Source organism: Sporothrix schenckii, assembly GCF_000961545.1.
Source record: "Sporothrix schenckii 1099-18 chromosome Unknown Cont41, whole genome shotgun sequence".
Classification (NCBI taxonomy): domain Eukaryota; kingdom Fungi; phylum Ascomycota; class Sordariomycetes; order Ophiostomatales; family Ophiostomataceae; genus Sporothrix; species Sporothrix schenckii.
The window spans coordinates 2866269-2879672 of NW_015971142.1; the positions used below are offsets into that span (position 1 = coordinate 2866269).

Genomic DNA, 13404 nt, shown 5'->3' on the forward strand with positions numbered 1-13404 from the left:
GAAAGACGGAGTATGGTCGGAGAAGGCACTTGAGACTGAACAATTGTGAATTTAAACCAGGAACCTGCTTCGCATCCTAGAGTGCTACTTTGCAAAGGAAGAAATAAGGAGAAATAGAGGGACAAATCATATCAAGGGGAAATACTCGAACAGGTGCCATTTCTAATGTTGCACGCTCGCCAGACTGGCCCGTAGACTGCCGACAACGGCAAACGACAAAATGGGCGAGATGAGGTAGGAGACCTAATGGTAAGCGTCTGGACCAACACAATACGGTCTGTCCGTAGGAAAGGGGAAGGACTCACTGTCAACAACTTTGCAATGCTCGTTTCGTCGTCCTCGTCGGCATTGCTGACTTGCACCAGCGTGATGAGCTTCATTGCTGGCGGGCCTGTCGGCATCAGCATCAGAGCAAACCATAGCATCGGGTCGTCGCCGACAAGTTCTGTTCTCGACGCCAGCAGATAGATCGCAGCAATGGAGGCCAGAGGCCACAGCACAAAACGCAGAACCAAGATGTACGTCACAGCGCCAAGCGGCAGCTTTTTCCCACCATCGTCGTGCCCGGCTGCTTCGACCTCTGCACTCTCGCTCTGCTGGCTGGGACGCTTGCTCTCCGTCTTCTTAGCCTGCCCCATTGCCGTGTAGAGCGACACCCCCGCCACGACGACGGGCAGCGGCACAAACAGCCCGCCAATGTCGTCGAGGGAGGCTGTCAGCCATGCCGTGAAGACGCCGCCATCCGTCGCCGGGCTGAAAAACGCGCGGTGTAGTGTCGGCGTCAGGCCGACGACGGCACCGGCGAGCGCACCAAGGAGCGGCGCATTGAAAAAGTCGGCAATGAACAGGAGCCACCAGCGGGTGCGCGGGCCGAGGGAGCGCCAGGTGGAGCGAGGCACGACAGAGACCCGGCGACGGTTGTGGTCGTCGGCGTGTATGGCGGACGACGAGATCGACGTCGACGCATTCGCGGGATAGGGAGACTTGTTGCGGTGCCGCGTCGAGGGAAAGAAGGAGTTGTGCGGCCGCGACGAAGACGCAAAGGGGTCGACAAAACGAATGATGGACTGGCGGAACGAGGACTTTGTTAGGCTGTCGTGGTCGCCGGTGGCCGCTTCGTCGCGCGAGAGCAGCCCTGTCGTTTCGTTGACGGGCGCATACTCGATGGGCGGGGCCGCTGACAGTGGATCGTACCCACCGACGCTCGATGCGGGACGGACGACGTCATTGGCACCGTCGTCACCACCCTCCTCTTCGTCATACACGTCGCGACCGTTGTCGTTGTTCTCGTCGTACTCGTCTCCATCCTCGTCATCGGCATCGGCATTGGTGTCATTCGGACCCTGTATGTCGAGAACGTCATCTTTCCCTTCATCGTCGTCGTCCGTCACGTTGTCGGGCTCCGGCGCATGCTCCGAGTCCATCAGCCGCGGTCCAACGGCAAAGGTCAGGCAGCTCGAGACGGTCGAGAACACCAAGAAGTACGACTTGGCGCGTTCTATGGCCTCGCGCGTCGTCTCATCAGCGCCGCTCGCATCCACAAGCACCTGCAGGATGCCCGTTTGGTCGAGCGCGCCAATCAGGAGCAGCGGGTAGCTCGTCGTGTTATTGAACATGACGGCGACCGTGGTCCAGTCGGGCATGCCCAGCAGCAAATGGCCGGCCATGCCGAGCACAAAGGACACGGCATGGCAAACGAGCGCCCAGGCGAGGACGACGACGTAGCGATGGGCCGATCCGCTGTGCAGCTCGGCGCCAATCTTTGTAAAGAGCAACGCGGGCAGGAAGAGGCGGACGCAGACTTTGGAGATGGCCTTTGTGCTGCTGGACTTGAGGAGGCCCAGATAGGCAGCGATGCCACCGTAAAAGATGACGAGCAGGACCGAGAGGCTTGCTTGTATCGCGGCCACAAACGACTCGACAAGACCGGTGGACGCCATTGCGGAGGTAGTCGTTGGGGTGCGTGCCGCAGCTGTGGAGATTGGAATGAAGCCAAAGCTGGATGTCGTGAGAGGACGAACTACCCCGGTCGTGACAAGAGTCAATAGTCGGCGATGCGTCTCGAAAAACAACGAAATATGAAGGATGTCGCTGGATGTGGACGGATTGGCGGTTGTCAACGATGTGAAGTCATTCGTGTGGATTTCGCTTCAGTTCTTGGAGATAACGCCAAAACGTACTGGTAAGAGCGAAAGACCTCGCACGTGTTGGAGATACAGTGGGTCAATGGTCCAGGCGCTCGCGCCAGTGACACTCGATGTGACGAAGAATGCTGGTCGTCGAGAAATCGCACAGATGCGTTGATGAGAAAACAAAAAAGAAAATAAGGGACCGGATAGCAAGAGGGACTGAAGCTAGATAACGACTTCTGGGCACAGAATGGCGAACATGCAGATTGGGGGGACTGTCCAGAAGAGGAAAGGGCGATCAATACAAATGGGGAGGACGTCAAATGGAAAGGGCGAACAACACAAATTTGGAGGACTTCACGACCCAATGCAAAGCTGTCAAACAGAACGACCATTCGCAAAGATGACATGTTGTGCCATCACCACCCGGAAACGACGCGTGGAGTCTCACAGACAGTTCCTTTCGTTTCAGACTTTGACATACAGAGGACACTCTCCTCGGTCTTCGTACGCCCACGTTGTCGCTATGCTAACCTTGTACAAGACCAAAGAGACGACAAGAAACGAAAAAAAAAATTGCAAAGAGAAGGCAAAGAAAGAAGACCGGATACACACCGATAAATCATAATCATATTCAGGAAGCACAGAACACAGAATACAGAACGTTCCAAAGCAGATGGAAGAACGCGCCAACTCCCCTCCCCCTCGCCAATGTCACAGTGTCACCACATCTCTCATTCCGGTTTCTGGGCATAGACGCAAATGCTTCACGATGTTCATGTCAGTGCTCCGGCCACCAAGCCGCGACATCGCTGGGGAATCGACTTACATGGGGACGTAGCCGTGGTGGGCGCGGTCTTTGAGGGCGGCCCGCACGTCGACCAGGAACAGCTCGACCTCCTCCTGGCTCCAGCCCCAGACCTTCATGCAGATGCTCATCGTGATGCCCTGCGCCGCCTCCAGCAGGTTCGTCATCATCAGGTGGCCGCGGATCTTCTGCTCGTCGCCGCGGGCCCAGCCGTTGGCCGGCACGGCAAACTTCTTTTCCGTGACATTAACAAAGCCAATCTCGCCGAGCCACTGTTTTGTGTGCAGCGGGGCCATGGGGTCGCCGCGGCCCAGCTTGCGCACGCCGTCGAGGATCAGCTGGTGCCAGCGCGGCAGCACGGTGTTTTGCAGGGACGCGTCGATGGCCTCGATGACCATGAGCGTCTCCATGATCTCGACGTGGCCGCCCGGCCGCAGATGGTCGAAAATGCGCTGCAGGGTGGCGCGCGGGTTGCGGAGCGACGGCAGGATGTAGCGGCCGTGGACAAAGTCAAACGGGTGGCTGTAGACCCAGTCGTCTTCGACGTCGTCAACCTCGAAGCGCAGGTTGGGCGGCACATATTCAGGCTGGATGGGGCTGAGGTCCGTGCCGAGGACGTCGGCTTCGGGGTGCTGCTCGGCGAACTCGACGGCCCAGATGCCGGTGCCAGTGCCAATGTCGAGCACGCGGTTGACGTTGCCAATGGGCGCCAGGTAGAGCTTGCCTTGGAGCAGTCGGGTGGCTAGGTGGTGCTGCAGGTCGAGACGGTTCTGTTCTTGCTGTGGAAAGAAGTTGGGGTAAGTTTCGTATGTTGGTTGGTGTGCTTGGTGTGCTTGGTGCACTTGAGCTTATGATCGTGACACACCTCGTCGTTTGGTAATAAATACTCTAGAATCGTCAGCGTACAGCTCACAGAGAGACAACGATGCTTTAGACGCCCTCCCACTTACTTCCTTCCTTGTATTTGTGATACGTTCGTCCGTACTCCTCGACAAATTCGTAGACGCTTGACGATGCCGAGATGCTCGAGCGGCTGTGTTGTTAGTGGAAGAAGACGGTGTCCAAACTGGTAGAAGAACAACGTACGAGGTATCCATCTCTCCAAGATTGGAAATGGCATCGTCGTCGTTTGTGTCGATCTGTTTTGCATTGCTGTCAGTTGATGCATCGGCGCCATCCAATGACCACAAGATGCACACAACATACACTTAGTCCAACCGAGAAACTGCTGAGAGATCGTGTCTCCGACTCTGCTGATCCGCCTTCCGCTGTGTCTTGTGGGTATCCTGGGGCCGTTGTCGCCGGTGCGGCCGGTGCAACTGCGGTGTCGTCTTGCGGCGGCGCTGGAGCGGACACCTCTTCTGATGGGTTGCCCATGATTGAGCGTTGCGTACGGCAAGGCTGCAATTTCTGTTCTCGTCGCCGATGTTCGTAAATGTTGTTGAGAAATAATGCGTGGCGTGGGATGAAATGTTTCTCTACACAACAAGGTAAGGATCGTCTTCGTTTCAGATCAAGATCTAGGCTATCTCGTCCAAGGTGGCGCACAGGACGCTGCCTTGGCGAGGCTGTGGACTTTTGGTAGCGACCACTTCAACGGCTCATCACTTATTTGTTGTTTCTTGTCGCCATTTGCAGGTTCGTCCCCTGATCGTCGCTTTTCAGGCTGAGAGAGCGAGCTGCTCGCTGGCTGCCATGCGTTTGCCGGCGTCTCGTGCTGTTGTTCTTGGTTGATCCGCTGAGTCGGTTTTCTGGCAGTGTCTTTTTCTCCTTCCTTTTTGTCAATTCCTTTGGTTCCTATCGGAGATGGCTTTGCGTGGGGATTGTGGTGTTTCCAGTAGTTCGTGGTCTCAGTAGATACGTCGTATTTTGTTTCTGTTTTGAGGATGCCTGCCCCCTTTTATGTCACACAAATCGGCGACAGAACGGCGAAAGACTAAAAATAATAGAAAAGAAAATGCGATGCGCAGGCTGGGGACGGCGCACCGTTTATCAAAACCAAACAGAGATCCTCTGTGCAAAGAGGAGGGGAAGCCCGGCACAAAGCAGGGTAGAAACAACACTCCGTAAAGACAGCAACCAAGAACCGATGCGAGCGCGAGACGGCACTCTCTATCCGCACATTCCGCTATTTGTGGTTTTGTGGTTTGGTTGCTTCCCATACACTCTTCTGTCGTGTCCTATCTTAGCCACACGCTATGACGGCAATTGTCGTTTGTAGACAGGGTGTATTCAGCCGTCCCTTCAAACCAGAACCTCTCCAGGGCCAAGAAATGTAAACCATTCGCGTGTCGGACACGGGAAGGTGCAATACCATCACCTGAGCCTCGTGTTTCGTCCGTCTCGTCGTCGTTATATTAATCGCCATGTAACCATAGGTCAAACAGTAGGGGACAGGAGGCAAAAGCAACCAACTGCGATGCTTTCATCTGGTCGGGTGTGTACAATTTAGCAAACCATCTTTTGGGGCAGTTTTGTTGTCTCTCTTCCTCTCTTTTCCTTCATCGACAAACGGGGCGTCCTGTGCCGCCCGTGCCCACAGCCTTCCATGCCGCCCACTCCTTCGCTCTTTGCGTGTCCGTCATCCCCCTGTCGCTCCTTGGCTGCTTTAGACGGCCCTCGCTTCCACCACTGGTCTTGTTAAGCTTCGTCCCGTTCGTTATTGCTGTGCAGCGGCACAGACTGAAACCAGTTGAAGGCATTCGTCCGAATCAGCCATTACGCATACAACGTACGTCAGTCATAGTCTGCAAGTCCAGAAGCAGCATCGAATGCTTAGTCTAACTTGCCCCTCCGCATCCCTGTGACACATCCTGCCCTACCCAGCGCAAATGTACAACATACGGCGTTAGCAGAAGGATCTTCCCGGCGCCACCCACTGTCGGCGTTGCGTGGGATGCGGAGGTGCAATGAACGGGCACTACGCCATAAACGAGGCTTACCTAAATCCACTGCGGACGGGCGTGTAGACAGGACATCCTTTGTGGGTAGCCTGTCGACGCGTCATCTCCCTTACTCTCACATACTTCAAGAGCTGAATGGATAAAAAGAAACGAAGAGTCGTATTCCATGTATACCGAGTAATTACGCCTCCCTGTCATATTGGAATACTACACATGCAATGTAGACGAAAGAGTTACCTCTCACATGACCCGATTTTCGTTGGTTGTATCAAATTCGTCAACGACGACAAGATGCGGTCATCAATTGGGCGTTGTTTCATGCCACATCTCCACCCGTCCTCTTCATTCTGCACACGCCAAAACCACTCGGTATTGTTTATTTGCACAAGTTAACTCAGTAATGTTACACTGGATGGGGTGGTGTCGAAAATTGCGCGTCAGCCGTAAGCAGGAAACAGGGTAAGGCAACATAAAACAAATAACTCTTCCTCTTCACAGTGCCAATGATTTTTTTTTTGTGTTATTTTTTTTTTTTGCCAAATTGACTTCGAATAGAAATTACACTCATTAAATGGTTCTAAATTGATATCATTTGGTAAAGCCTGCCCGAACATTTCAACTCCTTTTGTAAACTATCCCGTGTAAGATAAGCTGAATGATGGATGTCATAATTAAAATGCCTCTCTCACTTTCCCGAATATCATATTTTAGACCACCTTCTCCTTCTAAAAAAAAAAAACATTGTTTTCATCAAGCGCAGCAAAGGTTATCCTCCAGCGCCGGTCTACAACCGCTGGCTCGCACTCAAACTCTGCCGCACCGAGTCGGGTAGCCGGGCCGGGATATCGTCGTTGTCGGATGACGAGTCCGAATTGTTGGCGTTGTCGTCATCGTTGGCCACGGGTCGCGGCAGCGGTTGCGCGCGGGGCGTCTCAAGCAAGTGATATGCCGGCGTAGGTGTTTTTCGTTTGGGCTCCGATGCGTCAAACGAGCCCCGTGAGCCCGTGCCATGCTGCGAGCCCGTGCCATGCTGCGAGCCCGTGCCATCGTCTGTGCGCATGCGTTTTACGGAATCGTAACTGGTACCGTTGGCTTGCGACGAGGTGGGCGTCGACCGGCTGCCATACGACCTACCGGTGGCCGGCGAGCTGTCTTTGGCGCCACGCAGCAGGCCCATGCGCGCCTTCTCCGCCTCAATTTCGGCCTTGGTGCGACGTTCGCGCAGCCGTACGCCCCACTTTTTCCGGATGATGGACTGTCTCGTGCCAAACGAGTTCTTTAGGTTGCCGATGATCGTCTGTCGCTCGGCCAGGTCGACAATCTCTTCTGCTTCGCGGAACTTTTCGGTGTACATCTTCTCTGCCTTTTGAAGCTCTTCGTTCAGCGCCGCGAGCTGTGCCTCGGACAGGTGTGCATACGGGTCGGAGGTGGGCGTTTTCAGTCCAGGACCCGACGGCGAACCTGTTTGTTGCGACTGAATCATGCGGACAGGAGTGGCCGTTGATCGTGCTGCCGGGAAGGTACTTTCCTTTGACTGGCCATAATTACCACCTACAGCGCCGTGCGCTGTCGGCTCCGGGGACATCGTGGCTGAAGGCCATGCTGTCGATGGCATTGTTGCCGGAGGCTTTGGCGCCGGGAGAGCATCATTCCGTGTCTCGTATTTTGAGCAGGCGCCAGTAGAGTTGTGCTAGGTGTCGAGGTCAGAGCTTGCTTCCTGCTACGTGGTCTTATGCCAACACGCAGAACGCGGTGCTACTTACATATGTTAGGGCATAATTGTTCTCAAAGCCTTGACCACAATTTGAGCACGAGAAGAGAAATCCTTCTTGGCCTTCAGGCCGCTGCATGCAAACTTGGTTTGCGACATGCTACATAGAAATTCATTTGTTAGCACATACGCTGGTGGCCAGAACTCATCCGGACGACTCACATAAACATAAGGTGGCTCCTTATCAAAGACCCGGTTGCACATTCGACACTGCTTCATAGGCGGCGGTGCTGGCCCAGATGTTGGCGGAGGAGGTTCTGGCACATTCTGCGGGATGACCCGTTCTTGTCCACCGACGGGCTCTTCAACAATGTCGTCCGGTTCGTAGCCAAGCCGCTCAGCACGCGCAAGAGCATTGATCAGCGGCTTCGCATCGATTGTACGCAATCGAGCTTCGAGTGCCGCGTCGAGAAACTGGTTGCTGGCCTTGGCCAGGATGATACCGGCAATCTCGTCAATGTCCGCCGTGTCCAGATGTGACACGAACTCGGCTCGCGCAATCTTCACTACTCGTCTTCCAAAATCCTTAATGGAGCCCTTTGCAACATCTGCCGGAGCACTATCAAGAAGCGCGTTGAGCTAGTAGGCAAGGAAAGGAAAATCTCAGAGTTAGCCAGAGATAAAAATCAAATGAAGGAACAGATGTCAACTCGTACCATAAAGCCTTGGTGGAAGCTGGTACCCATAAGACACTTCTGCCAGTTCTGGCGTATTGCACACCGGACAGCAGCTGACACGCTTTGCTCGATCGCAAAGGTCAGGCGCATATAGTCCTCCTGGATCTTGGGGTTCTCCCGCGCGTAGTCGTGTCCCGGTGACGGATGCGGGATACCGCCGCGGGGATCCGAGTAAATCGGCTCGACACGTGGAGGAGCCGGCGGAGGAGGACCTTGCGGGGGTCGGTTAACAATGGGCGCACGGCGACTTATGACTGGGTCTGGTGGCCGAACTGGAGCATGCGGCGGCCGTTGTGGTTGGTGACTGTGCGGTAAAGGCTGGTTCGCCGGGTGCGATGGCTGTGGCGATGGTGACAGTTGTGAAGGCTTCCAAGCATATTGCTGCTGGGGAGGCTGCGAGGTTGGTACTTGCACTTGCCGAGGCATGCTTTGTGCGCGCTGGCCTTGTTGGCTCTGTTGTGTCAGATCCTGCCGTCTTTTTTCAACGGCATCGACGTCTAAACTAGAACGCTGTTGTGAAGGCTGCAATGGCGTTGCTTGTGACGGACTTGGTGACGATACGGAGGACAGTGCCCGCACATGGGCCGGTGGGGCCGGAGCCGGTGTCGGTTTGGCCGGCGTGGCTGATGCTGGGACTGGAACTGGAGCTGGACCCGAAACTGGTAGCGTCGGCGTCGAAAGGGGTACAGAACTTGTTGCCGGCCGCAACGATGGCATAATAGATGGTGATCCCCCGGTCGTCAGGGTTGTCGGTGCGACACTGGCGCCTGTGCTACGAACAAGGCCAGCTTGTGTTGTTGGAGGAGGCACATGCGTTGTTGCAAGAGCCGGAGACCGCTTGGGCGGGGAAGAGTAAGCCGCACCGGGTGCAACACTTCCCCCAGCCGGCGATGCTCCGGCCGGGGAGGGGCTGGGTCCGGACATCTTGTCAGTTGAGCCTGATGCGCGCCGTAGCGCCAGAGTCTCAAATGCAAGGATTGGCTCGGAAGTGAGAGAATGCCAGTCAGACTGCAAGCAAAACTACTGCTCGTCCATCCGCCGTGTCGTCGTCTCGTAAAGCAATTGTGTTTTGCGTTCAAGCGATGTTTTGTGCCGAGAGAACAAATCAGTCATGTCAGGATTGTCGCGAAAGTCCGCGCCGTCAACGATAAGTGAGCGCAGGCAGAGTGAGGCGCAAACACGACGACGGGTGAAAGCTTGGTCAGCTTCAACGAGGAGCTGCAGAATAGCAGAAAAGATGAAAGCCAAGAAAAAAAAGGATCCAAATAATGTTCAGGGAAGGGGATTTTTGCTTTGGCGTGTTCAAAAACGTCTCACTGGTGACAACGCGGAAGGCGCGATGGAGTCTGTTGCGAAACAAAAGAAACTGGACAAAACGGGCAACTTCAACCGGCAGCGTCCAAGGGACAAAAAGGGGCACGTAAAAATGAATTTTATGAAATGTAGGAAAGCAGTTAGAAGCAGGAGAGAACGTGCATGAGCTGCAGGAAGGTGCGAATAGCTCTCACAGCCTTGTCTGTGGTACGTGACGCGTGACGAGATATTTGTGAGAAAATCTCGAAATAACGATGCTGAGAACCGCGGGATCTGGGCAAGCCAAGTACGTCTGTAACGACGGTAATGATAATCGCTAAAACTGAAAAGCGTGAAGCAATCATGCGCCGACACGACGGCGCAAACGGTTCTTGTCGTTGGTTCGTGGACGCTCGATGATGTTGCAGACCGCGGCCGTGAAGAGGTGAAGCGAGACAGGGTTAAAAAAGAATGGAGATTAAGTACGGAACACGAAGTACGATTGGGTAAGAAAGCGTGATAATTAAGTAGAATGGCCTTCGTAGCGACCGTCTAGAAGTATTCGTTGGGGCTTATGCTTTCGTAGTAATTAATAAGATACAGGGTTGTCCGCTAGAAATACCGACTTTTGCACCAACCATGAGAGCGAAACATGTATGTTGGAGGTTTCAAATGGGGTCCGAATACACGGAAAAACTCGTAATTATACAAAGAAAAGAATGGCGCTAGCCGAGTACATTCTAGCGTGGTTATATTATGTACTAAAATGGGAATAACGTATCCACTTGGCTGAAGGGAGAGGCATTAGTTCGAGGTAAAACGGCTGCCCAATCCTTATTCTCGTCACAGCCATTCGAGACTGGCCAGTCCCGCGTTTCAACCGCAACGAGCAGCACGGCGGCATATCATGCCGTGTGTATTCAGATTGTTGTGAGATCCACGCTACTTTCAGACGCGGATAATCAAAGACGAATTTCTGAGGGAGTTGCAAAAACGAACGAGACACCACCAATCATAGCGTGTGATTTGCTAAGTTGCCACCAGATAAAATGGTTAAAGTGGGACCTCGGCTTTGCGCTGATACTATTCAATTTGGAGCCGCTGTTACTAAATTTACGGAGTATTAGCATGGCAATTAATGTTATAGCGTACTATGCTCGTACCATAGCGGCCTGCAGCAGTAATTTACACTGCGCACATCGATCACGCAAGTGCGACACAAAAGCATCCCAAGCACTTCATCATGGCGACACAACACGACACAGCGAGACAGTTAATAAGCTGATTATGCAAGACTGTGGAGACGTGAAATACATGAAGCGTGGGATACATGGCATATCGAGAAACAGTGAAAATGTGAAAATGTGAAAATAAAAGACAATTAAAATTGCAACCCAAGAAGAGCTATCCGACAAACCACAAATCCTGGAGACCATCTGAATCATACAATGTACTCTTCTCTTTTTGCTTAGTGTCTTTCACCGAGACACGCCAGCAGCAACCGCTCAGAGTCACCACTGGTTTCGCCGCGGATGCGCTGGGCCAGGCTGCGGCCGTAGCGCTTCTCGTAGGCGCCCCGGACGTTGGCCAGGTTCGCGCGGTCCCAGTGGACGCGCACGACGCGGCTGACGAGCAGCTTGTCGCGGGTGCCGGAGCCGACCATGGCGTCCTCGAGCAGGGCGGCCTGGTGCATGTACTTGTCGGTGGCGTGGCGCAGCTGGAACAGCAGGGCGTCCTCCATGTGGCCGGAAAACTCCTTGCGGATGACGTCCTCGAGGGCGCGGGCGTAGCGCTGGCGGTACTCGTAGGCGACGGCGCGCAGGTGGTTGTCGTTGCGCGTGCTGAAAATGCTGCACACGCGGATCTCGTCGGTGCCCAGCTTGGCCTCGGTGGCATTGTACAGCTCCTGGACGTCGCGGTCGACCTCGTGCTTCTGGACGGGCGCGGCGTCCTCGGCGCGCGTGGCCTGCAGCACAATCATAAAGTGGCGCTCCGTCTTCATGCTGAGCTCGCCGCGCACGGCGTCCTCGAGCGAGCGGCGGTACGTCTGCTGGTACAGGCCCTTGATGGCGCGCAGGTCGGCGTTGGAGCGGCTCAGCAGAATGTCGTTGAGCATCGACTCCTTGGTGCCGGGCCCGCTCATGGCGCTGTGCAGCATGTGCACGTCGTTGAGCAGGGGGCCGCGGCACAGCGCGACCAGACCGTACTCGAACCAGCTGCTGGTCTCCGACTGGATGTCACTGACCAGGTCGCGGTTGTGCAGGCGGTGGTAGGTGTTGCGGATGGCGTCGACTTGGAGCGGGTCCTTGTCCGCGAGCACGCGAATCAGGGCCTTTTCGTCCGTGCCGAAGCCCTTCATGGCCTGGCGCAGCGCATGCGCATCGTGGCTGGCGTCCCAGTTGATGGACTGCGGACCGGCGTAGCCGACCGACGGCGGTGTGGGCGGCACATTGGCCGCATACCCGCCGCCGCCGCCGTAGCCGCCACCACCACCGCCCGGTGGTCCGTAGCCGGCCGGCGGTGGGGGGCCCTGCTGCGGCTGTCCATATGGGGGTTGCTGTCCGTAGGGCGGTTGTTGGCCGTAGGGGGGCTGCTGGCCGTAGGGAGGCTGCTGGCCGTATGGTCCCTGCTGCGGAGGAGGCGGGTGCTGGCCGTAAGGAGCCGGTGGCTGTTGGGGGTAGCCGCCGTATTGGCCTGGTGGTGGTGCGCCGTACGGAGGCTGCTGTGGAGGAGGTGCGCCGTACTGCTGGGGAGGATAGCCGCCCTGCTGCGGGGGAGGGTATTGGCCCGGAGGCGGTTGCTGGTAGTATCCGCCACCCTGCGGTGGTGGCCCTTCTGCGATGGCATTAGTATGCGGTCGCTTTATATGCTATGATGCAATAAAGAGAGATGCAGTTTCGTGCAAGTCGCATTGGTCGGGAAGGGAGAAAGAGGCAGGCGCACCCCGACCAGCTACAGAACATGGGGAAGAGGGGCAGTCGCAGGGGAAACTGCCAACGGCCTGAGAGCACGCGTGAGCGGCACAGATGGAGGACAAAGTGTGACTTATACGTACGGCCGTAAGGAGGATGGTAGGACATCTCCAGAGTCTGTTTCGCCGGGTTCGCTTGAAGCAGCACGATGGTAATGAGGGTCGTCGTCAAGACTGGCGGCCGTTGAGAAGGAAGATGAACTGGGGAAGACGAATGAATCGGTGACACTGTTGACGCTGTTTTATTCGGTCTAGACTATGGAAGTTGGCGTTCGGCGCCTGGGCATCCTGCATCAAGCCTTGCCCGAAGGAGCTGAAGGGCTGGGCATACGTTGTTGTTGGCGGCCAGGCAGAAAAGAACTTGATGGCGCAAAAGACGGAGAGGCTGAGCTGGTGGTAAGATAGGAATATCTGGGCGGGGCAGCTTGGCGGCTATTGGCGCTGACCCGCTGTAAATATGTCGTACATGCGTCTTTCAACCAAGGTCAAAGTTGGCAGAAACGGTTGCTCTTCTGACGTCTATTGGCAGTGCATCGGCAGTGTGGCGTGCACTTGTACTGCGGGTCGACGAGTGATAGATTTGGAGGCGTTGGAGGCCTGGGAAGATGGGGGATGGCACGGATAGGTAACCTCGAAGACGCGGCAGGCGACCGTACACTTCGGAATGCAGCAGTCCGATATCGACTCTGCGCGATGCGGTCGTCTGCATGTATTGGGCGATATTGGTGCTAAGCGGAAAAGAGCTGGCACCAAAATTGGACGGTCGGTATACTGCAACCAGAGTAGATGCCCGACTAAAAAGGACAAGCAAAATGTCAGGAAAACACTCTGGAGAATATGACCAGTTGCGGC

At 55.3% G+C, this 13404-nt stretch overlaps 4 protein-coding genes across 4 annotated transcripts; all 4 read right to left on the reverse strand.

Moving 5' to 3' along the window:
* Positions 1–162: 162 nt before the first annotated feature.
* SPSK_07316 (uncharacterized protein) lies at positions 163–1940 on the reverse strand (the record flags this gene model as incomplete). Its single annotated transcript, XM_016733980.1, has 2 exons — positions 163–243; positions 306–1940. The coding sequence occupies 2 exons, from the start codon at positions 1938–1940 to the stop codon at positions 163–165; spliced, it is 1716 nt and encodes a 571-aa protein (XP_016591269.1).
* Positions 1941–2954: 1014 nt separating this feature from the next.
* Positions 2955–4314, reverse strand: SPSK_07540 (uncharacterized protein; the record flags this gene model as incomplete). Its single annotated transcript, XM_016734200.1, has 4 exons — positions 2955–3778; positions 3888–3970; positions 4024–4076; positions 4144–4314. 4 exons carry the CDS (start codon positions 4312–4314, stop codon positions 2955–2957), a joined length of 1131 nt encoding a protein of 376 aa, XP_016591270.1.
* Positions 4315–6624: 2310 nt separating this feature from the next.
* SPSK_07049 (uncharacterized protein) lies at positions 6625–9212 on the reverse strand (the record flags this gene model as incomplete). Its single annotated transcript, XM_016733719.1, has 4 exons — positions 6625–7530; positions 7604–7711; positions 7774–8190; positions 8268–9212. 4 exons carry the CDS (start codon positions 9210–9212, stop codon positions 6625–6627), a joined length of 2376 nt encoding a protein of 791 aa, XP_016591271.1.
* Positions 9213–11049: 1837 nt separating this feature from the next.
* On the reverse strand, positions 11050–13261 carry SPSK_07143 (uncharacterized protein; the record flags this gene model as incomplete). The annotated part of the gene is made up of 4 exons (XM_016733810.1): positions 11050–12416; positions 12637–12808; positions 12884–13001; positions 13209–13261. 4 exons carry the CDS (start codon positions 13259–13261, stop codon positions 11050–11052), a joined length of 1710 nt encoding a protein of 569 aa, XP_016591272.1.
* Positions 13262–13404: the final 143 nt, after the last annotated feature.